Consider the following 22,642-nt stretch of genomic DNA (forward strand, 5'->3'; position numbering starts at 1 on the left):
ACAGTTGACCACTATCGAAGAAAGTCAGCTTCATCAAGATTCGACTCTAACCCACTTATTATCTCGTAGATACGAATGATGGACGGGGCATCAATGAGGAGATAGATTGTGTTGTTTTGTCAAGTTTATTAAAACCCCCACGGAGAAACTCAATTATACTCTCGGGGCATAGTTGAGTTAGTTATTGCGGGACAGACTTGCTAAAGTGAACAAAAATCATATATCGGTGAAGCCAAAACACTACCCTCCTCTATAGTGGCTAACTGTAGCTTTTCGATTTACCTCCTTACAGATGGTCATGAAACTGACCGTGTAAAACCGTCCGAATGCCATTGGAATAACAGATTTCACCTTTGTTGAAGCAGACACTTAAATCCTAGTTTGGCTGATTTTGAGAGATTAGTCTTAAGATAATACTTTTAACAGTCATAATTAAACTATGGTTTAACAAATCTAATTTATTAATGAATTTAATGCGCTAACATGTTATGTATCAAACATTTTTACAATAATTTTGTAGCTTAAATTTATACTATTTATCTACTTATTAAAAAATTTAGTTATTCGTGGGTCTCATTTCTACCCTCTTTGATATGCGTAGTTATTTATTTAATAAATTTATTATTTAAAATAAAAGAGAGAAATTAACAGGATGCATCTATTAAATGATTATGCATGGTCACTCCATGTCGCGATGCCCCAAGCATGAGATTTTTTTACTTTCTTGATACAAGGATGATCAAAACATGTGGATATATAATTTGAACTAAAAATAAATGCAAATATTATTACAATTGAACCACTACTGTTCAACTTAAAAAGATAGTTCAACTTAAAAAAGAAAAACACAAACAAAACCAAGTCGCAATTGGAAATTGGAGACCTGGGCAATGCATTCAAGTTCAAATGCATGCAATTGTTACAATTGAACCAATATTGTTGGCTCCACCAGAAAACAGCAGACCAGCAGTCGGTGCGCAATGGGTTTCTAATAAAAATGCCATGAAATGAAAATTCTCTAAACCCGCATGGAGCTCCAGACTTTTCATTTAAAAGCGACATTACCTGTCAAAGAACATCAACGAAAGGTTAGACTTAAACGGTGAAAATGCTCATCAGAAATGAATAATTATTTTGTGAATTAACACACTCGAGAAATAGAGATGGAATAAAAATAGTAAAAAAGTATATTAAATGAAAAAAACGTGGCTAAAAGTTCTGTTCTTTATAAATATATTTTGCAATTTACAGGTGCAGCTGTGAAGGCATATGTCGATTCTCATGCAAGAAACTTATTTGTGCATTTATAAAGTCAAATGAGCAAACACTTTTTAAAAAAGAAATGTAAATATAAGTTAAGCACCTTTTAAAATAAAAATAAATAAATAGCAGTAAATGGATTACATTATGTGTATGGAAGATGGCACCGAAATAGCAGCAACTTTCTGAGCTCTTTGGGCTTCACATTTGTACAAGCCTTTCAGTTCTTTCTTGGCCCTCCGTGATTCTCTTTTCTCTTCTTTTACAGCAGCCTACATTAAAAAAATGCTCAAGGATGAGATGGAGATATTTGCAGAAGTAGAGATCAATATGAAAACATACTCAAACAAAGACAAAATCACACCATTACTCAGATAGTCAAGGGATACAAATTCAGAATGTATCCAGAACAGTTAACTTCCATTAGATGGAGAAAACACTTTAAAGTATTCAAAGCTAGTGAGCTAGATGTGCTAAACATGTACAGATACTGAAACCATTAAACAATTTTATGTAATAGTCTGAGGTAAGAGAAATTTCCATTTACACAACAGTCAGACAAATGAAGAATGAATAAATCAAACCTTTCTCTCCTTCTTTTCAGCCTTTGACTCCTCGCTACGCGATCTCCTCTTAGGTTTATCATCGATCAAGGATGCTGGCGTTTTTACTTTAAGGGTTTTTGCCTTGTTAGGTAGATAATCAACTGGAAGCTTCTCCTTTCCTCGAAGAGCAATCACATTACTTTTTGTACTTAAATCTCCAGGAAATTTTCTTGGAAGCTTCTTGTTTAGATTTTCAGGAGCCTGAATTCTTCCAGGGTGGTTGTCAAGATTTGAATAAGTAGAAACAATTGTCTCGCAGTCCCAACCTTCAGATTCATCACTACTTTCCTCAACAAAGACTTCTTCATCATCCTGACTTTCATTTAAGTATTTTTCAGCATACTCAACACATCTACGGATCACTTCAGGATCATCTACCACTGTGCTTCCATTTTTCTCTTGATGGTCATACTTCTTATCTCCTGGAACTTTGTAATTGCCCTCAACTTCTAATTCATCTAGTGCAAACTCTTTAAGGGCATCATGAAGCTTAGAATTAAGCATTTCGCGTTCAGCATCACCATAATGAACATCATCATCATCATCACTATCATTGTCATACTCTCGGAGTGTAAGCTGGGAGACAACAAACCAATGAATATTGCATGGACATCAAAAGGTGAATGATTTTTTTTTTTTTAAATACATGAGCAGAGATTCATCTAGATATTACTAATAAGTAATTACCATGGATCAAGACACACTTTGAAGAGAGGCCAATCCTAGACTAGATAAAAAGAATTCCTTATTATCTATTCACATAAGGCCAAGAAGACGGAAGAATTTTTGTCAGTTATAATCTAAGTGGCAAAATATTATGCATATAGTAGACCCACTGATTTAATTGCCAGAGGAACTTAGCAATCCAATGGTAGAAGTACCTAATAAAAAGTCCATTGACCTACTTGCAATGCATGATAAGCTGGTGTAGGTTGTAGCAGAAGCTCAATAAAATGAAAGGTTGAAGATTCCAGCTGGATGTGATGCCTAAGAATAAATAAAGTAAACGTTGACGCCTAAAATGAGAGACTAGGAATTTAAGAAAGAACACAGTTGATGTCACTATTCCTCATGTCACTTGGCAATTGTCACATGCACATTTTACTAGAACTAAAATGTTGCATTTATGTGATACTAAGCATTTTGGACTATGTGATTCGCACAGTTTGGTTAACAAGAAAATTTGCTCATAGGCAAGTAGTTGCTAGGACAGAACCTATGAGCAAAATACAATTACAAATAAAAAGGTAAATAATCTAGACTGAATTTATCACAAATAGTGATGATTTAAGACTGATTATTCTTCAAAACTAGCTAGTATTTGTAGGCTACATCATATTTATCATAAATAGTGACGATTTAAAACTAAGAGATGGACTAGATTGATTTTGAGTTTGGCAAATACATCAAGAAGATGCAGACACAAAGTAATCACCTAGTTAGAAGTGGGAGGTTTATACTAGGATTTCTTCTGCAGCTTGCTAGAGTTGGAGGTTTATAGGTTCAAGGTTACTGTTGCATTTGTTTTTTTGCTGCTTGGACAGTGGACAAAAGCCTAGTAGTAAAAACATGCTCTTAACACACACAAGGGAAGTCCATCAGAAATGCTCAATATCTCAAAAGAGAATATATATATATATATACGCGCACGCGCACGCGCACGCGCACGCGCACGCGCACACGCACACGCACACGCACACGCGCACACACACACACACACACACACACACACAAATGTGATCCAATTTAGTTAATATCTAAAGGCAAGATATCTGTGTTTAACAAAAACATGAGAAGAAAAATAAACTTAAGGAAAGACATACCAGATCAAACTGCTCATCCAAAAGGCGGCGTACTCGCGGCTTTTCATCATTTATAAAATTATAATTAATATTCCCTCCTGCTGTAACTGTTCCATCCACCTCCTGCTCTTGTAGATCTATGCCACCATCTGCTACTAAAACATCCTCTTCTTCAGCACCAGCCTTGACCTCCTCCTCTCGCTCTTCCTCTACATGTTTAACCTGTTCTTCCTCTTCTTCAGGAAGGTTTGCTTTGACCACGAAGTCCTCTTCAAAATCCTCATCATCTGATCCAAAACGTGACAGATCACTGTCATCTAGCAATCTCAAAACATCTGGATCCACAACCTTCTGGACCTTGACTGACCTCGTGCTTGAAGCAACAGCATACATCATGTCTTTATCAGCATCATCAATAACCCCAGAATTAATCTGAAGCCTTGAAGCATCATAGGCCTAGCAAACAAGTCAAGGTCAATATTGAAAGAACCAGCAAAAAGTTCTATTTTTTATTTTTGCTCTGTTGAATTGTCAAATGCCTTCAAATATATTCAGGGATCGACAATATGCAATGATTACCACTAAAAACAACTGACCCATCTACAGAGATAAAAACATTTTTTATCTTAGAAAAGAATTCACATACCTTGACATCGAGTGTCATATTGTCGAGTTTGGCCTTAGGGTTCTCAAAGTAGGAGGAGCCTCCACCTGTGTTCTTAATTTCACGCATGTGGATTAAATAGTTGTATCCATCATCAGGGAGGCCCATTTCTAGAATCTCCCTCCTGATATGATCTGGCAGCGCCCCTTTCTTAGAAGAGCTTGACATGGGAGCGCCATCAGCCAATGGTGGTTGCAGGCTGCTTGCACACCCCTCATCATCATCGTGATCACCTACAGCATCAGCAAAGATGGAATCTGGTTCTTCATCGATATCACAATGGCCAAAGTTGTCATCTTCATCGAAGAATCCAGGACACTGGAAATTGTTATTGTCTACCCTGACAAAAACACGATCATTCTCTTGCCCGCCAGAGAAAAATGCAGTACTGTCAGAAGTGTCACGGGCGAGGAGGTGGAAGGTAGCCGACTTCTTCTTATCAATAAACTTCTTCTTCCCCATATAAAATTGACAAGAATTGACTAAAAAAAGGGAGATGGCAAGAGTTAAACAGCTCAAGCTCTTCTGGCCTATGAAAGAATGTTCTACTTCTACCTGATCGTAAAGAAGCAAAAGAATAAAAGGTTAAAGTTTCCATAATAACAATAATACGATCAACAAACTAACACAATGAAGAAATAAAAATGAAATAAGAAATAATTGGTCTTCACAGTGATACTAACTCCAAAATTTGGGTAAAATTTTTTAGTGTACGCAACAAATGTTAGTTTTTCATCAACTTATTTGGGATAATTATTTTGAACTAGGAGATCAATTGAGTTTTATCAAATTGACTCTATCACTTGAAGATACTGCCACAAATATGAGAGGAAGGATCTGACAACTACCAAATTTGTTCTTCACTGTGGAAGAAACAAAACCGAAACTCCTAACAACAAATCCATATTTAGAGAGTGGATTACATCCTTGAGAAAAGAAAAGCCAAAATTCAAGTGCTACCAAAGTATGTGAGATATACCTAAGCTTTACGCTGTTTAGGACCTGTTCAAAGTAGGGAGGGGAGCAGCGCTGGTCCTCGACGAAGGTGGGGGAAGGGAATATGGAGAAACAGGTGAGAAAAAGAGAGAGGGACAGTTCTCCGATCGAAGGCGACGCCACGCCGGGAAGCGAGACGGACGGTGCGCGGAGAGATTGAGGAGAGCGGGCGACGGCGGTGGGAAAAAAAAACGTGAAGTGGCTTATGGGATTAAATAGTGGAAACGCAAACCCTACCTTATTCCACTGAATCAATTTTCTCGAATCGAATAACCATGATTTAAACCGAATTAAATTTAAAATTTTAATTCGATTATTTTAAAATTTTATTTTAAAAAATTAATTAATTTAATTAATTTGATTCGATTTTGATTTTAAAATTTTTTAATTAAATTAAAATTAAAATAAAAAAATAATTTATAATTTTATAAATAAATAAATTTATAAAATTTTAATTAATTAATAAATCTTTTATAATATTTAAAAAATTTAAGATATTCTATCGATTTAATTTATTTAATTTTTATTTAAAAATTTAATTAATTTGATTAATTCAGAAAAATGAAATGTTATAATTGGTAGATAATATAATATTAAAGAAAAAAAAGGAATGTTATAATATGAATTTATAAAGCATGTGAGCCACTGTCTGAAGTTATTATAGTCCTATGGCTACTGCACTCTTGCTCCACTGCAGCGCTTCCGTCGACGCTCGTGGCATTTCCTCTCACATCTACCAGCGTAAGCAGCAGCAGTCGACGCCTTCGCTCGAGCCGCACGCTCGCCTCCTCACCGGTGTGTCGGCTTCCTCCGCCGGGAAGCCCCGCACTTCCCGACCAAACCAAGCCCGCATCGCCCGCACGCTTCTGTCCTTCATAACTTTCGGTCGCATTCAGGAAGCCCTGTCTTTGTTCGAGAGCATCCAGAAGCCCGACACCTTCCTGTGGAACCTCATGATCAGAGGCTGCGCCACCGCCGAGCTCTACGAAGATGCCATCGGTTTGTACCGCCGGATGCAGGGCGCGGGCGTGCGGGCAGATCACTTCACCTTCCCCTTCGTCATCAAATCCTGCGCCAATGTCTCCGCTTTCGAGGACGGGTTGAAGGTTCACGCGAAGCTGTTCAGGGTTGGATTGGATTCTGATCTCTTCATCTGCAATTCTCTTGTGGCCATGTATTTGAAGATTGGGTTCGTCGAAGACGCTGAGAATGTGTTTGATGAAATGCCAGTGAGGGATGATGTTTCGTGGAATTCACTAGTTAATGGGTATGTGTCTAATGGAGAAGGATGGAAGGCTTTACGGTGCGTGAAACAGATGCAGGAAAGGTTTGGTAGCAGACTTGACTGGTTTGGGATTACAAGTGCTCTGGCTGCTTGTTCTTCGGTAGGGAGTTTAAAACATGGAAAAGAGATCCATTGTTATGTGATGAGGAATGTGTTGGAGGTTGACATCAAACTCCAGACCACTCTTCTTGACATGTACTGCAAAACTGGAGACATGGCCTGTGCTGAAAGTTTGTTCAACTCGATGTCTGTTAGAAACGTCGTAACTTGGAATGCCTTGGTTGGTGGCTACGCCCTGAATGGTGAACCACAACTGGCATTTGCTAGTGCTACACAAATGCAAGACGATGGCGTGGATTTGGATGTAATCACACTGGTAAATCTTTTACCTGCTTGTGCAGAATCTAAAAGCTTGCATCATGGGAAATCAGTTCATGCATTTGCCACCAGAAGGGGCTTGATTCCTCATTTGGTTCTTGAGACCGCTTTGGTTGATATGTATGCTAAATGTGGAAAAGTAATGTCATCGCTATATATGTTCGAGAAAATGTCTGAGAAAAGCTTGGTATCATGGAACGCAATGATTTCGGGTTATGTACAAAACGGGAGGAACATTGAGGCAATACAACTGTTTCTTGAACTACAGAAAAGTCCTTTGCTACCAGATGCCTTCACCATCTCAACCATCGCCCTTGCATATGCCAAGCTAGCATGGCTATGGCAAGGGAAGCAAATACACAGCTATCCTCTTAAGTTGGGTTATCAAAGCGACTCGGTGGTCATGAATTCCATCATATGTATGTACGCAATGTGCGGTGATATGAACACATCCAGACTCGTGTTTGACAGACTGATGCACAAGAATGTGGCCTCATGGAATATGCTTATAATGGGATATGGAATTCATGGGCAAGGAGAAACTGCGCTGAAACTCTTTTCTGACATGAAGGAATGTGGATTGAAGCCTGACCAGAGTACGTTTACTTCTGTGTTGACTGCTTGCAGCACATCAGGCTTAATCGATGAAGGCTGGTTGCATTTTAGTTCTATGAGACTGGAATATGACATGAATCCAGAGATTGAGCACTATGGATGCATGGTTGATCTCCTTGGACGGTCAGGAGATCTTGAAGCAGCAACAAACTTCATAAACAAAATGCCGATGGTTCCTACTGCAAGAATATGGGGATCATTATTAACTGCGAGTAAAAACAATAGAAACATTGAAGTAGCAGAGTATGCTGCTGAGAAAATCTTTCAACTGGAACATGAAAACACTGGTTGCTATATCCTGTTGTCGAGCATGTATGCTGATGCAGGGAAACGGGAAGATGCAGAAAGAATGATGTCTCTTATGAAGCAAGAGGGGCTAGAGAAGACAACAGTTAGGAGTTTGGTTGAGCTTGGTGGTCAATCATGCAGCTTTATCAATGGTGATAGATTGCATGCTCAAAGCAGCCGGATCCATGAAGTTTCAAGCATTCTCTTAAATAAGATTGGAGAAGCTACATATGATCCTGGTAATGTGTTTAATCCAACAGATATGGTAATAAAGAAAAATAATTCACCAAATAGGCATAGTGTAAAGCTAGCAGTTGTGTTTGGCCTGATATCCTCACCAGTTGGCATTCCTGTCTTGGTGAAGAAGAATGGCAGAATATGTAATCGATCTCACCAGGCAATTAAGCTGATATCTGGTTTTAATGGACGAGAAATTATAGTAGGTGACACAAAGATCTATCATCATTTCATTAATGGAAGATGTACTTGTGGTGATTATTGGTGAATTTGGAATGGAGAAAATCTATTATATCAAGCAGTTCACACTTTTCCATCAAGAAAACATGTTCAATTGTCCCAAAAGCAGGGAAAGGACATAAGTGAGAAGATGAACATGCACGCATGCTTAAGAAGTACAAGGAATTAATGGAGCTTATAAGAAACTATGATGTAAGATAAAACCAGAGCGCATACAGGATACTGACATCAAAATTGAAACAGTGTGTTTATTCATTGCTGTGCTGATACATCAAAAAGACTTTTTTCCCCTTAGGGTTTTAAACAATTTAGACAACCCTATAAGTCCTCCAATGGGACAGATCTTGAAAAGACTTTATTCTAGTGTTGGAGCATTGAGTGTATGCAGTGAGTAGAGGATACTTCCGAGTTGTTTTTGTATAGTGTATTATATGTAAGCTATTTTTGATACAAACTGTTTAATACTGTATTGTATGCAAGCTACTTTTGATACAAGGTGTTTAATACTGTATTGTATGCAAGCTACTTTTGATACAATCTGTTTAATACTGCATTATATACAGGACGTTTTTGATACATGCGATGCAAGTTTTTATAGTGTGACATAAAAAGGCTGATACATGTTATCAGGAGTTCTTGAGAACAATTCTTATGTAACACCTCATGGAAGTGAAGGGTGATATAATTCATGTGCTACGTTGAAATAAAGTCCATCGAATTAGCATGCCAACTGTTTCCTTCCACCCAAGTAAACAAGGGCCTAGGCGAGGCGATCTGGCCCATGTCACTTTCCATTGGCGTCTCGGATTATTATATATTTTTGGGCCAGCAGCTCTTCTTTCCCGCGACCTCACACTCACTTTAAGAACCAGCGCCACCACCTCGTCCTCCTCCGCCGCAAGAAAAGAAGCTAATTCCTCCCTTCTCTCTACACTACTAGGACTTTCGTTCTCTTATACTTTCACTTTCTCCTCCAATGAGTTCTTCTCTTCGTCGTCGCGATTGCCATCTCCATCGCCATCGCCCCCAACCCTACTCCGATGGATTCGACAACGGACATGGCCGTCCTCCTCCACGGCGACCTCGACCTCAACATAATAAGCGCCCGTGACCTCCCCAACATGGACCTCTTTTCCGAGCGCCTTCGCCGTTGCTTCGGCTGCTGCGGCCTCCCCTTCCCCCGGGGCCCCTCCAATGGCGTCGATCGCTCCCACCACTCTAAGATCATCACCAGCGACCCGTATACTACCGTATGCATCTGCGGCGCCACTGTCGCTCGCACCCGCGTCATTCCCAACTCCCAGGACCCCGTGTGGAGCGAGCGCTTCAGAATCCCGCTCGCTCACAACGCTGAGCGGGTCGAGTTCCAGGTTAAGGACAATGACGTATTTGGTGCTGAGGTTATAGGGACTGCCTCTGTATCTGCCGCCATTGTCGCCACTGGTAGGCCCTTTGAGGGGTGGCTCCCAATCATCGGGTCATCCGGGTTTCCACCGAAGCCAGACTCCGCTCTCTACGTTTCCTTTTTATTTACCCCTGTGGAAAACAATCCAATGTACAGTCATAGTATCCCTGGTGATCCAGAACAATTAGGGGTGAGGGACGCTTACTTCCATGTGAGAAAAGGCGGAAAACTAACTCTCTACCAGGACGCACATGTTAAGGAGGGAGAGCTCCCTGAGATTAAATTGGATGGAGGGACGGTGTTCAAGCATGAGAAGTGTTGGGAAGACTTATGTCATGCAATCCTTGAGGCTCATCATTTAATTTATATTGTTGGCTGGTCACTCTATGACAAAGTGAAGCTGGTAAGGGAGCCAACCAGGCCATTGCCAGAAGCAGGGAAGCTTACTTTGGGGAATTTGCTGAAGTACAAGTCGCAGGAGGGTGTTCGAGTCTGCTTACTTATTTGGGACGATAAGACTTCACATGATAGGCTCTTCTTCAACACTGTAAGAAGTCTGTATCTTCTGATTATTAATTTTCTTCCTTGATGCTTGTTATGTTTTCAGGTGTTTTTACTGAACAATTGACTTGAAAATAAGATGAAGCAAGGTATTATCTAGATAGATTATTGATGCAACATGAGCACGGATATATCTCTTAGACAAAAACATACCATGAGAACATTTATTAAACCAAAAGAGAGAGGGTGCTGGTGGTTGTCGTGATGTTAGTTGTTAGGGCTCCTTTTGTAGAATAATTAAAGAGTTCTCTCTTCTTAACCATTTTTCCAAAAAAGGGGTCTAATTTATCCTAATGGAATAGAATAAACATTTTAAATCTTAAACAACTTTTACAGATATAAAACTCCAAATTAAAAAATAACGCTAAAACTAAATTCCAAATTCTTCTACTGCATTATTCTCCCTCTTAGAAGAACATGACCTTGTCAGATATTAGGAAAGCAAGAAGATCAAATTAGATGATGCCTAGCACAAGCATTAAGTGGATGATCAAGAAGGTGCCTTTGGAAAAGATGACTCTTACACTTGTGATTGAATCTCAGCAAATTTTTCAAGAGCAATATGAAAAAGTTCTTTGATGATCTCAATTCCTTCTAATTGGTAAAGTATCTCTCGGTGCTTCTATGAGGGGTTAACTTTCTGTGTATCAACTATGCTCTCAATTTGGAGAGAGTTGACTATGTCGTGTAAGGAAGATCAAGTACAATTAAGAAGTTAACAACATAGGCATTAGCATACTTTTTCTCACAATATGGTGATTGGGGAGGTCATAGTCAGATTTAGACTGCAGGGAATACATTTAGGGAGTCCTCATAGCCATAGAAGGTAGCTAAGACATCATAGGGATCCTCATGTCCACTGCCACATCAATGGATCCACACATGACCCTGCAACATTAGCAACCCCGTTGAAGTGTTTTAGATGTGGTGCACGAGATCATAGAGTATTCTTTGGATCTGCTCCCAAGTCGAGTCAACCCTTCATTTAGAGTCCATCCTAAACCCTAAACCTTCAGGCTAAATACGTTTTTCTCTACTTGAGCAAACCAATAAATTTTTCCTCATTGTTACCTATAGGGTAGAGCGTATTTAGCTTTTACTTGACCTATGATGGACTCTAAATGAAGGGTTGACTCAATTTGGGAGAGTCTAGTCTACTCTTCTTCGCCAAGTGCTTTGTAGCATATCATTTGAGGAGCTTTAGTGTTGTACATTCTCATTGTACAGCCTTACTCTATATTCCCATTCAAAAGAGTGATTTAGTGGAATCAAGAGAGCGATGCACTGGCCATGGATATAGGATTAAAGTTTCTGAATCATGTTATATACTTATTAGTGTGTGTGTTAATTATTTTATTTATTTTTGCTGCATTATTTATTACTTTGATTATTCACACATTGCATTTACCACACATTGTATTTGACGTTGAATTAGTTTTTGTTATTGCAAGAAAAAAGAAAGAAATTCGGCACCGTCTACTCACCCCTCTAGCCTGACCATCATTGATCTAACTATATGTTCACCTTACTATCGCACATATGGCACACCAAAGATTTTATATGTGACTCTTATTCTCCAAAAAGGACTTCACACATCTCTTATGGGACCTGAATAGATGGACACTTATGAGCTTGATAACTTGATCATCTATCCTGTATAGCTGATGTGAATTTGACTAGGCTAAGTTTTAAGACAATGGAAATTTTCCATTTAAAAGAGAACTTGAGACTATTAGTGACTGATAAATAACTTATGTGATTATGGTTTATGGATAAAGATTGAATAGGATTAGTAGATATATATTAGATTGAAATTTTGGAAGAAATCAAAATATTTAGGACCTCTTATAGATTGAAATTTATAACAAATCTTCTTATCACAACACATGTAACCAAATGTTTTGTTTTTCCAACAAACTAAGTTGAGTTCTAAGATCATAAATTATGGCTCTTATAAAACTCTAAAAATACTTTTCTTGTAGTATAGTCAATTAGAAATTAGAATGCATATCTTGTAATGATAGTTAAATTAGAAAACATTCTGGTAAAGATAATGAAATTCATTTTAAGGACATGCCTTCATTTTTCTTGTGTGAAATCATTTGACAGTAAGCAAATCCGGTTGATCAAATTTCTGTATGTCCCTACAAAGGTCACCGTGTCTTGCATGCAGCGTGCTTGATGATTCTTTTTAACTATATGCCTTCATTTTCTTGAGTGAAATCATTTAGCAGCAGTAAATTCTGTTAATTAAATTCCTGTATGTCCCTGCAAAGATCAACTAGGTCTTACATGGTTGGTTCCGAACTTAATTGGTTAGTAATGAGAATTTAGATGTGATAGTCCAAATCAACAAGTATCCTCAATCAGGTATTGTAATAAAGTCGACAAGTAGAAGAAATAATTGAAACTAAAGTAACTGAGACTTTGAACTTTATCACGGCTGATGGTAGAAGAAAACTCTTACCACAATCAGTAAAGCCATGATCAACCTGAGCTTCAGTAAAGCCATGATCAAAATTCTATAATTTACTACACATGAATTTGATCTCTACAATAACAGTGGCTTTTTTACGATTCAGTAACAGCTCTAGATTCCCTTAATCTTCCATTAGGATATTACCATGAGTAGCTGATTCATATTTTGGTCAGGATGAACTTACCAGGTACTGCTAATAGAGCATGATATTGTTTGTCTGTTTGATACTGACATAAACATTTATTGGTGCAGGGGGGAATTATGCAAACTCATGATGAAGAAACAAGAAAGTTTTTCAAGCATTCATCTGTGGTTTGTGTGTTGTCGCCACGTTATGCAAGTGGAAAGCTTAGTTTGGTTAAGCAACAGGCAAGTTATACATAACAAGATGGCCTTTACACTGTGGTATTGCCTTTGACTCAGAAAACAAAGTTCTATATCCCCACTCAAATTTTATTCTCATCCAGCAAAAGAAAGCTAAAAAACTAGTATCATATGAAAAAAACAAAGATGTTCCAACTAAAGATTGAGATTTACAAAATTGATGCAACTCTAAGTCCATACTAGCTCATCTGTAGTGACAGCAGTTAGTTTCTTTATTCATGTCACAAATTCACACCTCTAAACCATCTTTGTGGCTAAGGTTTTAATGAAACTTCCTATTAATAGTCTCAATTGCATGGAAGTTTAGAGCACAAAAATCTCCTACAATAGAATCCCCAAGATTTTTGCAAGGTATATCTGAACATGTTATTTTGAGTTTAATGCCCGAATAGATCTTATAGCCTCTCAGTTCGATGGCATTTTTGTCCATTTTTTCTTTACCATGCTCCTTATTTGCTAGTCAATATTATTTTGCCTTTTCACATTCCATCTACATACAACTGGTTGAGATCAAAGAAATCTTTTGCCTGAAGAAAAGTTTTCTTGCAACCAGTAAATAAATGAAAATAACCTTTGTCATTCTTTTAAAAGCATAAATTTTCAACGTTGATGTATATGCTTTTTTGCCAAAAACTTTCTGTATTCATATGAAATGGTAGTTTGTGACTTGGGTGACCAAGGTCTGAATCAGGGTAATAACCTTTCCATTCCTTGTGAAAAGGTTGTGCGATCGATTGTCCCTAAATCTGTATTGGCAAGAGGCTTTTACATTGAATTGTTCTTTCTAAGTCTTTCACATAAATGCATTCTAGCAAGAGTTCTATGACTGAATATGTTAAATTAGTCCTGCAATTTATAGAGAAGACTTGGATAATTTCTGTCAACAATGTGGGTAACCAACCAATTGAAGCATTTAACTCAAATGTCTCTTGATATCAATGCTTTATGTTATTAACATGAGTAATACAAACCTTGACGACTTGCTTATCCACAGGTGTTGCTACAGGAAAAGAAAATAGAAAGCATTTAAATTCGTATTGGTTATTGAAAATTTGTTACATATAGATGTAGGTTGGAACTATTAGTGGCCCTTGTTCACGAGTGTTATTTATCCTTATAGTTCATTTTCCCTCTATATTAATTGAAATCTGACACATATTCTTGCATATTTGCATATTTGACATAGATTGTGGGTACCCTCTTCACACACCACCAAAAATGTGTGCTTGTTGACACAGAGGCTTCTCCGAGTACTAGAAAAATTACAGCTTTTATTGGAGGTCTTGATCTCTGTGATGGACGCTATGATACTCCATCCCATAGACTTTTTCAGGACCTTGAGTCAGTGTATCTTGATGATTGTCACAATCCCTCAATCAATGTAAGTTTCCTTTACACATTTGATTTGTAATTTGTTAACCAACAGTTACTCCATTCCTTGGATAGGCGAAGAAGACAATTGAGAATTTTAGTCTAAAATGCTAGAGATGAAGATTTTTTCTGTCCTTGTTTTTTATATCGAAAAGATTTAGTTGACATTGAGTATTGAGTTATATAATAGGCTGACCCTTAAATAAGAATGATGATACAATATTTTATCCCTTTTAGCTTATTAGAGCCATTTCTCCATGGGTCAGCGTCCTTCAATTTCCTTAGGAGGAGGTGGCAAATTTAATATACAACATGATTGTCACGTCCCGCCTGAGGTCGACCCACCAAAAGGACTTCTGTCAATGCTTATGATCTAGAGCCATCTTAGAGCAATAAATCTATACCTTGATCAAGTATCAACAATCGTCCAAGAATATCTACATAATCAACTTACTAGATTACCCAAAACTTGAGGCAACATAGGGAAAGTAAGCATAAATTGCAAAGTAAAAATAAAGGACAACGTGAACAAAGGTATAAAATATGGCTCACCAACAATAAGGTTCACAACAATGCATCAAGGTAAATGCAGAAACGAAAATATGTAAATCTGCAAAGGTCATCCATCATGAATATCATATGAAAACTGCTAAGTAAACATGCAATGTATAACCTGAAATTGGAGGCAACATAGGCAAAGTGAGCACAAATGCGTAAAGTAGACATCAAGGGCAACATGAACATAGGTATAAAATATGGCTCAACAACAGCAAGGTTCACAGTAGTGAATCAATGCAACTAATGAAATGCAAGTATGTAAAACTGCAAAGGTCATCCATCATCCAACATCAATATCATATGACAACTGCAACACAATTGCTAATTGAACACACAATGCAATGACTTAAAGAGCTCCACATCTGCTAACTACAATCCACCAATAGCATGATTGGACTTATCCAATGTGCGTAAGCCCTTGCACTACCGAAGGTGGCCCTTGGATGCTGCATCCAACACATCACACTCGTTGGTAGGCCAAACACAATATAAGATGAGAAGGAATTGGTATGAACTACTATATAATTTGAGATCATCATCCTAACGGGTTGAAGGCCATATCCATAGTAAATCCCTTCTAGATTACCTATTTGCTTTAATAAAAAATGTGCAGATCCAAGGTAAAGGTCCTCGGCAACCATGGCATGATCTACATTGCAAAATTGAAGGGCCTGCTGCTTACGATGTACTTACCAATTTTGAGCAGCGTTGGCACAAAGCAACAAGATTGCATGCCTTTGCGAAAAAATTTGCAAAGGGTGGCGACTGGCAGGATGATTCTTTACTAAAGATAGGTCGTATCTCTTGGATACTCAGTCCACAAGATCCTGAACCATATGGTGATCCAAATTTGCAGGTTTCAAGTGAACAAGATCCAGAGAACTGGCATATTCAGGTTTGTTTCTTAGTTAGTAGTTTCGCTTCTTATTTCTGTTATGGTTAACTGTATTTATTCTTATCAGGTTTTCCGGTCTATTGACTCTGGATCTGTGAAAGGATTTCCTCAATCAGTTCATGATGCACAATCATTGGTATGTTTAGGGTAACACATTTAGCATATATTTGGCTGTTATTATTCATGCATTATCTGTGAGGAAAACATTTTAGCATGAAAATCTCCTGGTATTAGTTAGTCTAGTCTTGTATTTGGCATGGCATATCTTGTTGACCTGTTACTAAAAATGACAGAATCTTGTATGTGGAAAGAATCTGACGATTGATAAGAGCATCCACACAGCATATGTGAGAGCCATCAGATCTGCACAACACTTCATATACATTGAAAATCAATATTTTCTTGGTTCATCATATGGTTGGCCATCTTATGAAAATTCAGGTTTCAGACCTTTCTCCTTCTGTCTAACTTATTGTTTGTACCATGTTTTAGTTTATTTAGCATACTAGGGTAGTATGTCTGAAACCTTTTCATAATGAACTCTTGGAAATTTTGACTAATTTACTTGAAATTGTTATCCACTAACATCCACAGCCTTTGCATTAATAAGATATTCAAGAAAACCCATATATTTTAGGCTAAATTATATGAGGGGCATTTCATATACCCCCTCTGATTTCAATTATCCATTTAACTTCCTAATTTAAAAGACTGAATCATGATAATAGGAAAAACTAAACCAAAAAAATTCAATAAGTCATAGATATAGTTTTAAAAAAGATCTCCATGCATTCATTCTTTGGAGCATAAAAGGACGAGAGAGAAGGCCCTTCAACATATAGGAAGTCTTTATTCATAACAAAGGGTATTTTTTGTTTAGATTTAAAAACTTTATAAATTTAAATATTCCACATGGAAGTAATGGTGGGACTCCAGTGGAGATTATAGAGTTAGACTAGCTAGGGATAACAATTGTGTATCCACTCATCAGGTATATGTGAGTACGCAACCCGTTTAAGTCAGGATCAATTATGAATTCTGCTTAAAAATAAGGTTCTGGTTAGGTCCCGATTTTCTCAAAATTGTAGGTGCCTGTGGGTTCCTAGATATTTTACCCATTTAAGTCGAGTATCTATCTATCATTGGAAAGGAGCACTTTTCTAGGTTTAGAAGTGGTTAGTTAATTGGGTCCTAGAAATACCTAAAATGCAGGTAGTCACCTGCTGCCGTTTGTCCATAGCATGCCACGTACTCCAAGGAATCTATATGTAATTTTCTCTCTATCTAATACATGAGCAAAACAACGCCCAAAGCTTATATAGAACAACCTCCAACAACTAATTTTTGAATGCTTCTAGTTGACTGGAAATATGATCCAATCAATCGGACTAACACAAATAGTCGTTGTGAGCCAACAGTTAAAAGTTTAGTCAATTGGAGCCAGTCCAATCGATTGGAACTCAGTCTAGTCGACTGGACTGGGTTCTAGCTGACTGGAGCTCAGTCCAGTCCACTAGAACCCAAGTCAAATCAATTGAAGGTCAAATAGAAAAATTTTATTTTTGAATATAGAGTTTTCAATCGACACCCAAATCGACCCAACATTCTAGTCGAATGATGTTTTTCTCCACTTGATTAGATTTGCTTTGAGATCCCAACTTCATTCGACTTGCACCCTTGCAAGCCTTTGCAAAGCTTGGATCGAGCTTGACCATCTACTATAAGCTGGAGCCTGAAGCATGTTGTTTGTTAGTCAGATGCTCTCTACAAGTCAATTAGGCAATCCCTACCTAGTATAGCCACATCATCCAGATGGTGCCAAAAGAGTAAGCCTCAGATCACAATTTACATATAATTTCTCACAGTTTACACTACTTCCAGTTGTTAATCTCCTCATCATCCTTGATGATGTTGTTCAAAGACTCTTGTCTCTAAGTTTTCATTTCACTTGTTGACCAAAGACTCCTCACCTCTAGGTCACTTCTTTTGCTCAAAGTCTCGTCTTCAGGTCTTCGACCTCTTGCCCCAAAATGCCCACTTTATGCCAATTACTTTCAAGTCGTTGTTCCAGACCACAGAGAAATATGTGGGGAAGTTCCAGATAATTACCTTTGCCCTTGTAAGCAGAGAGAGTGATTGCTCCTAATTTGGCCTATGTTGTGTGCTCCTATGAATTAATCCTGAATTAGTTAGCCTTGACATTGTTTGATTAATCTCATTGACTTGAATGGAGTTTTTGTTTTTGATTATTCTGTGCTTGCCGATTTAAATCCATTTCATGCATGACTTTAGCTGTCATGAAATAGACTATTTACAATTTAACCAAAATTGGCTTTTTCTTATATCAATAGGTGCTGACAATTTGATCCCGATGGAGCTAGCACTGAAGATCGCTAGCAAAATTAGAGCTAGAGAGCGGTTTGCTGTGTATATAGTCATACCAATGTGGCCTGAAGGGGTTCCTACATCTAATTCTGTTCAAGAGATCCTTTTTTGGCAGGTAAAAGTTTTGCTTGTACATATTTCACGTGTAACACGCAGATTGCATGACATGTTAGTTATCCATCTTTAATATCAAGATATTTTATAGCTCAGTATGGGAGAATCTGAATTTTTAGCTGTGATTGTTGCAGTCGCATACTCATTTCCCTCTTGTTTATTTGTTGACTATAATATCTATATTCTATATAACTGTTAACTCTATATTACAGGCCCAAACAATGACGATGATGTACCAGATCATTGCTCATGAGCTTAAATCTGCAAACTCTTTTGAAGCACATCCACAAGATTATCTTAATTTTTACTGTCTTGGAAATCGAGAACCATCAAGTTATATGATCCCTCCAACTACTCAACCCTCGAATGAAGTATTTCCTCAACTACCTCCAACATTCTGCATCAGTTGCCTAAACATTTTGCTGCTAGATAGTCTCATGATAGAGAAGTTAACTTTGGTTTGGTATCTGCATTGTGTTTTTTAATGAATGAGTTGATAGTCCCTTTGCTTATACTACAGATATTTCATTCATACACAATAACTCGCTGGCTTGTAAACATGAAAATTTAAGAATGCTTATTATATGAGACTGAAAATAAGCTTTTCTTTCCGCAATTCCGCTATATAAAATGCTAATATTATTAAGCATGAAAGCACATGCAAAGAAAATAGACAGAATAGTTTATATTGACAATGGAAAGTAAGTGTAGTATAAACATTGAAGATGTTGGAATCTTTAAACTGAAACTTTCTTATGCTACAAATACCATCGTCTACCACTTAGAAATGAATGTGTAAGAGGATACTTCTTGATATTAGTTTTTTTACTGCTCATGTTATGGTGTTATGGATGTTAGAGACCAATTTGTAAATAGATAAATTTGTAGGGTGTATATATAACATTTTTTATTGTGTGTGTATATATATATATGTATATATATGGAGAACTCATTCCATAGACCTTTGGGTAACAACTTGAATTCTATGACAACTCAAAATGATTGAGGTTTATCTTGAGGTTGTGGGGGTTATTTTGATGCAGATTAGGTAAGTTCTTCTATAGATAAATAAATTACATCTAGATATTGTATCCTCTAGGAGGTAATCTGATCTCTTGGAAGAGCAAGAAACAAATCATTACTGCTAGATCTATTGTAGTAACAGACCATGACCCTAGTTACATATGAGCTCATCTGCATCAAGCAATGAGCTAGATATGCCCCTCCATAGCCAACGAAGATGTATTGTGACAACCAAGTTGCCATACACAACTTTAAACCTAGTATTTCATGAGATAACAAAATACAGGGAGGTGGGTTGACACTTTATCAGAGATAAAGTGCCATAAAATGCAAAAATAACTTTATTTGTTAGCTCTAATGATCAGTTGGCGGACTCATTAACTAAATCTGTAAAAGACCTAGAGTTGAATACATTTGTAGCAAGTTAGTTTTCTATAATATATCCCAACAAGCTTGAGGGGGACTATCATGCTATTATGGGTGTTATGGACCAATCTGTAACTAGATAAAACTGCAAGGTCTACATATAACATTCCTTACTGTTCGACAATATATATAGTTAAGAGGCTACCTAGGAATTGTATAGAAAAATTCTTGTACAACACAACACAACTGAAGAAACATACAAATAATGCACACCGTGCTAATATCCTAGCAATGTGGTTGTGGATCCTTGTGATATTGGATTTTAAATCATGATTTAAAATCTCGATCTGTGTCGAAGTTTCGATTATGACCAAAACGATATGATTTCGGTATCGTATCATGCCGTGCCGATATGGTTTCAATATATTTTAAAATATAAAATATATTAATTAAAATTAAAAAATTTACCTCCGTGACCCCGTTGAGGTCGCCATGGGATCGCTACTGTCTCCGCAACCCCACGGAGGTTGCTGCGATCCTGCGGTGGCTCGCGGTGCTGGTGTCGGGCAACTGGTGGAACAACAAATTTTACCCATTTCGTCTGGTACGATACGAAATTTTAAACCATGCTTTAAATTATTTTTTATCTACCAATCTACTTATTGTGCATCATTATTTTTTTATTATGTTGTTTTATTTGCTTTGCTGCTTGTAGTGCAAATTTTTTCCAATCAAAATGCATATTTTGTGATGATGCTGTTTAGGTCTTGTCGACGAAATATAGACGTTTCATGATTTATGTCCATTCAAAAGGGATGGTAGTGGATGACGAGTATGTGATTTTGGGATCTGCCAACATTAACCAAAGATCAATGGACGGTTCAAGAGACACTGAAATTGCTATGGGGGCATATCAGCCCCAACACACCTGGGCAAGGAAAAATCTTCCACAAGGCCAGGTAAGGTTGCTTATTGTTTCATGCTTATGTTTTGCCTTACTCTGAAGTTCCAGTTTTGGGAGTTATGATGGTTTTGGAATGATTTTAAAAAATGATGTATATAAATATCTGAAAATATCTAGGGGCTACATAAATTATGAGAAAAGGAAAATAGTATCTAAGCATCACTGGATGATCCATTTGTCTCTAGGAAATTTGTGATGTCATAGGTTTGTAACAGAAGTTTTTGACATACCCATCAATATATGTACGGTATATACAAAAGGATTATGTGATGATTTCCTCTTGAACTGAAAAATATTTTGAGTTTGAGTTCTTACAGTTGTAATGCAATACTTTTGGCCTCATAATTCTCCTAGTGGCTATCTTTTTCATTGTTCTCATTGAAATAATTCAATTAGATAATAGCTGCATATTTATGGTAGCATGGTTATGGCATTCAGAATAGTTTTAACCCCCTTTATGTGCCTTTAGCCTCCCTTGCCATCCCATCCAACCTCAGCTATATCTAGATGGGGTTTTTCTGATATAAGTCAATCTCAAGAATGCCAACAGTGAGTATGATGTCCGAGAGTGAATGCGTCAATCGCTATTCTAGATCTCATCTAGCCAAGTCTCGATGCTTAATTAAGCACAGATGGTCATTGTTCTCGATATTGTCGACCAAGGTTAAACTTGATCCTTAGGATCGAGGGGGAGTGCAAAGTTGGTGTTTCAATGGTAAAGAAGACAACATCTGAGAGACTAGAAGTGAGCAACTAGGGCTCCAGTACGATGTTATGGGGAAAGATAAGATTATTTTCCATAGGTAATCCCCTCTACCTATGTATTTAGTTGACCAACACAAATATTACAAATAGGTCCATGTATTATTGATTTGTTTATTTAGCCCAGACCAAGAGGTATGCCAACTTCTCGTGTGTGCTATGTTCCCTTAACATTCTACATTCAGAAAAGTCATTGCCTAAAATAGTGCACCCACCCAGATTAATGTGATGCTACGTGTATAAGACAAGAACCTAAGGTGATCATTCCCTTTAATTCTACATTGTAAGAGAAGGTAAATGATGTTAGTGATTGCTATCTAGTCAGTACTTGTTTTTGATCCCACTTGAAAATCCATTTGTTTGTGATGACCAAAAAGGTCATCGTAATTTGACAAAAACATTCAATTCTTTTTTTCCCCAGAATCTCCTCCATTCCTATTTATTTATCCGTTCAACAGCACAAACTATATCTTTCAATGGTCTAACTGGATAAATCCATCGCAGGTGCACGGATACAGGATGTCATTGTGGGCGGAGCATCTTGGTATGGACGCCCACTTAAATGATGCTCACAGCCTGGAATGTGCTAGCCTCATCAAGAAGCCTTACAGTTTGGAATGCGTAAAGTTTGTTAACAGGGTAGCCGAGGAAAACTGGTTTCGATATACTACTGAGGATATAATTCCATTGAGAGGCCACCTTCTCAAGTATCCTATTCGAGTCACTGCTGATGGTGAAGTGATGTCCCTTCCTGGGCAAGAAACTTTTCCTGATGTTGGAGGTAAGATTTTAGGAGTATCCACTCCACTCCCCGACGAGCTAACTATGTGATGTGTTTTCATCATTTAACGAACAGTCAATTCTTTGCTAAATTCTTTTCAAATCTGCAATGTTAAAAGCTCTTCTGGTGCTGCTAGCAATTCAAGTCAAACTTTAATTCTAATGCGGCTTGATTGTAATATATAGTGTTACTAGATTTACTTTTGCTCCCAAACAAAATGCTGC

General features: G+C 37.5%; 3 protein-coding genes across 5 annotated transcripts; 2 read left to right on the plus strand and 1 right to left on the minus strand.

Annotated features, from left to right (window-relative positions):
• Nucleotides 1-736: 736 nt before the first annotated feature.
• Nucleotides 737-5,492, minus strand: LOC141839599 (uncharacterized). Its single transcript, XM_074727384.1, has 6 exons — nucleotides 5,311-5,492; nucleotides 4,314-4,886; nucleotides 3,689-4,123; nucleotides 1,845-2,441; nucleotides 1,405-1,532; nucleotides 737-1,065 (listed from the first exon to the last, which is right to left on the minus strand). Exons 2-6 carry the CDS (start codon nucleotides 4,791-4,793, stop codon nucleotides 1,062-1,064), a joined length of 1,644 nt encoding a protein of 547 aa, XP_074583485.1. The 5' UTR covers nucleotides 4,794-4,886; nucleotides 5,311-5,492; the 3' UTR covers nucleotides 737-1,061.
• Nucleotides 5,493-5,995: 503 nt separating this feature from the next.
• On the plus strand, nucleotides 5,996-8,864 carry LOC141841778 (pentatricopeptide repeat-containing protein At4g35130, chloroplastic). The gene has a single exon (XM_074729972.1). It carries the CDS (start codon nucleotides 5,996-5,998, stop codon nucleotides 8,396-8,398), a length of 2,403 nt encoding a protein of 800 aa, XP_074586073.1. The 3' UTR covers nucleotides 8,399-8,864.
• A 385-nt stretch (nucleotides 8,865-9,249) lies between these two features.
• LOC141838255 (phospholipase D delta-like) lies at nucleotides 9,250-22,468 on the plus strand. 3 transcript variants are annotated; one of them, XM_074725680.1, is made up of 11 exons: nucleotides 9,250-9,273; nucleotides 9,396-10,322; nucleotides 13,068-13,184; nucleotides 14,386-14,580; nucleotides 15,742-16,023; nucleotides 16,091-16,159; nucleotides 16,317-16,464; nucleotides 18,375-18,523; nucleotides 18,735-18,893; nucleotides 20,676-20,870; nucleotides 22,142-22,468. In XM_074725680.1, the coding sequence occupies exons 2-11, from the start codon at nucleotides 9,411-9,413 to the stop codon at nucleotides 22,466-22,468; spliced, it is 2,553 nt and encodes an 850-aa protein (XP_074581781.1). In that variant the 5' UTR covers nucleotides 9,250-9,273; nucleotides 9,396-9,410. The 3 variants fall into 3 exon arrangements, with proteins under 3 accessions (XP_074581781.1, XP_074581778.1, XP_074581780.1); XM_074725677.1 differs by lacking the exon at nucleotides 9,250-9,273 and adding an exon at nucleotides 19,542-19,544 and having other exon boundaries at nucleotides 9,411-10,322; XM_074725679.1 differs by lacking the exon at nucleotides 9,250-9,273 and having other exon boundaries at nucleotides 9,411-10,322; nucleotides 22,142-22,204; nucleotides 22,241-22,468.
• Nucleotides 22,469-22,642: the final 174 nt, after the last annotated feature.

Source organism: Curcuma longa, chromosome 11 (assembly GCF_044706935.1).
Source record: "Curcuma longa cultivar G26 ecotype Majalengka, Jawa Barat chromosome 11, ITB_CL_G26_1.1, whole genome shotgun sequence".
Lineage (NCBI taxonomy): Eukaryota > Viridiplantae > Streptophyta > Magnoliopsida > Zingiberales > Zingiberaceae > Curcuma > Curcuma longa.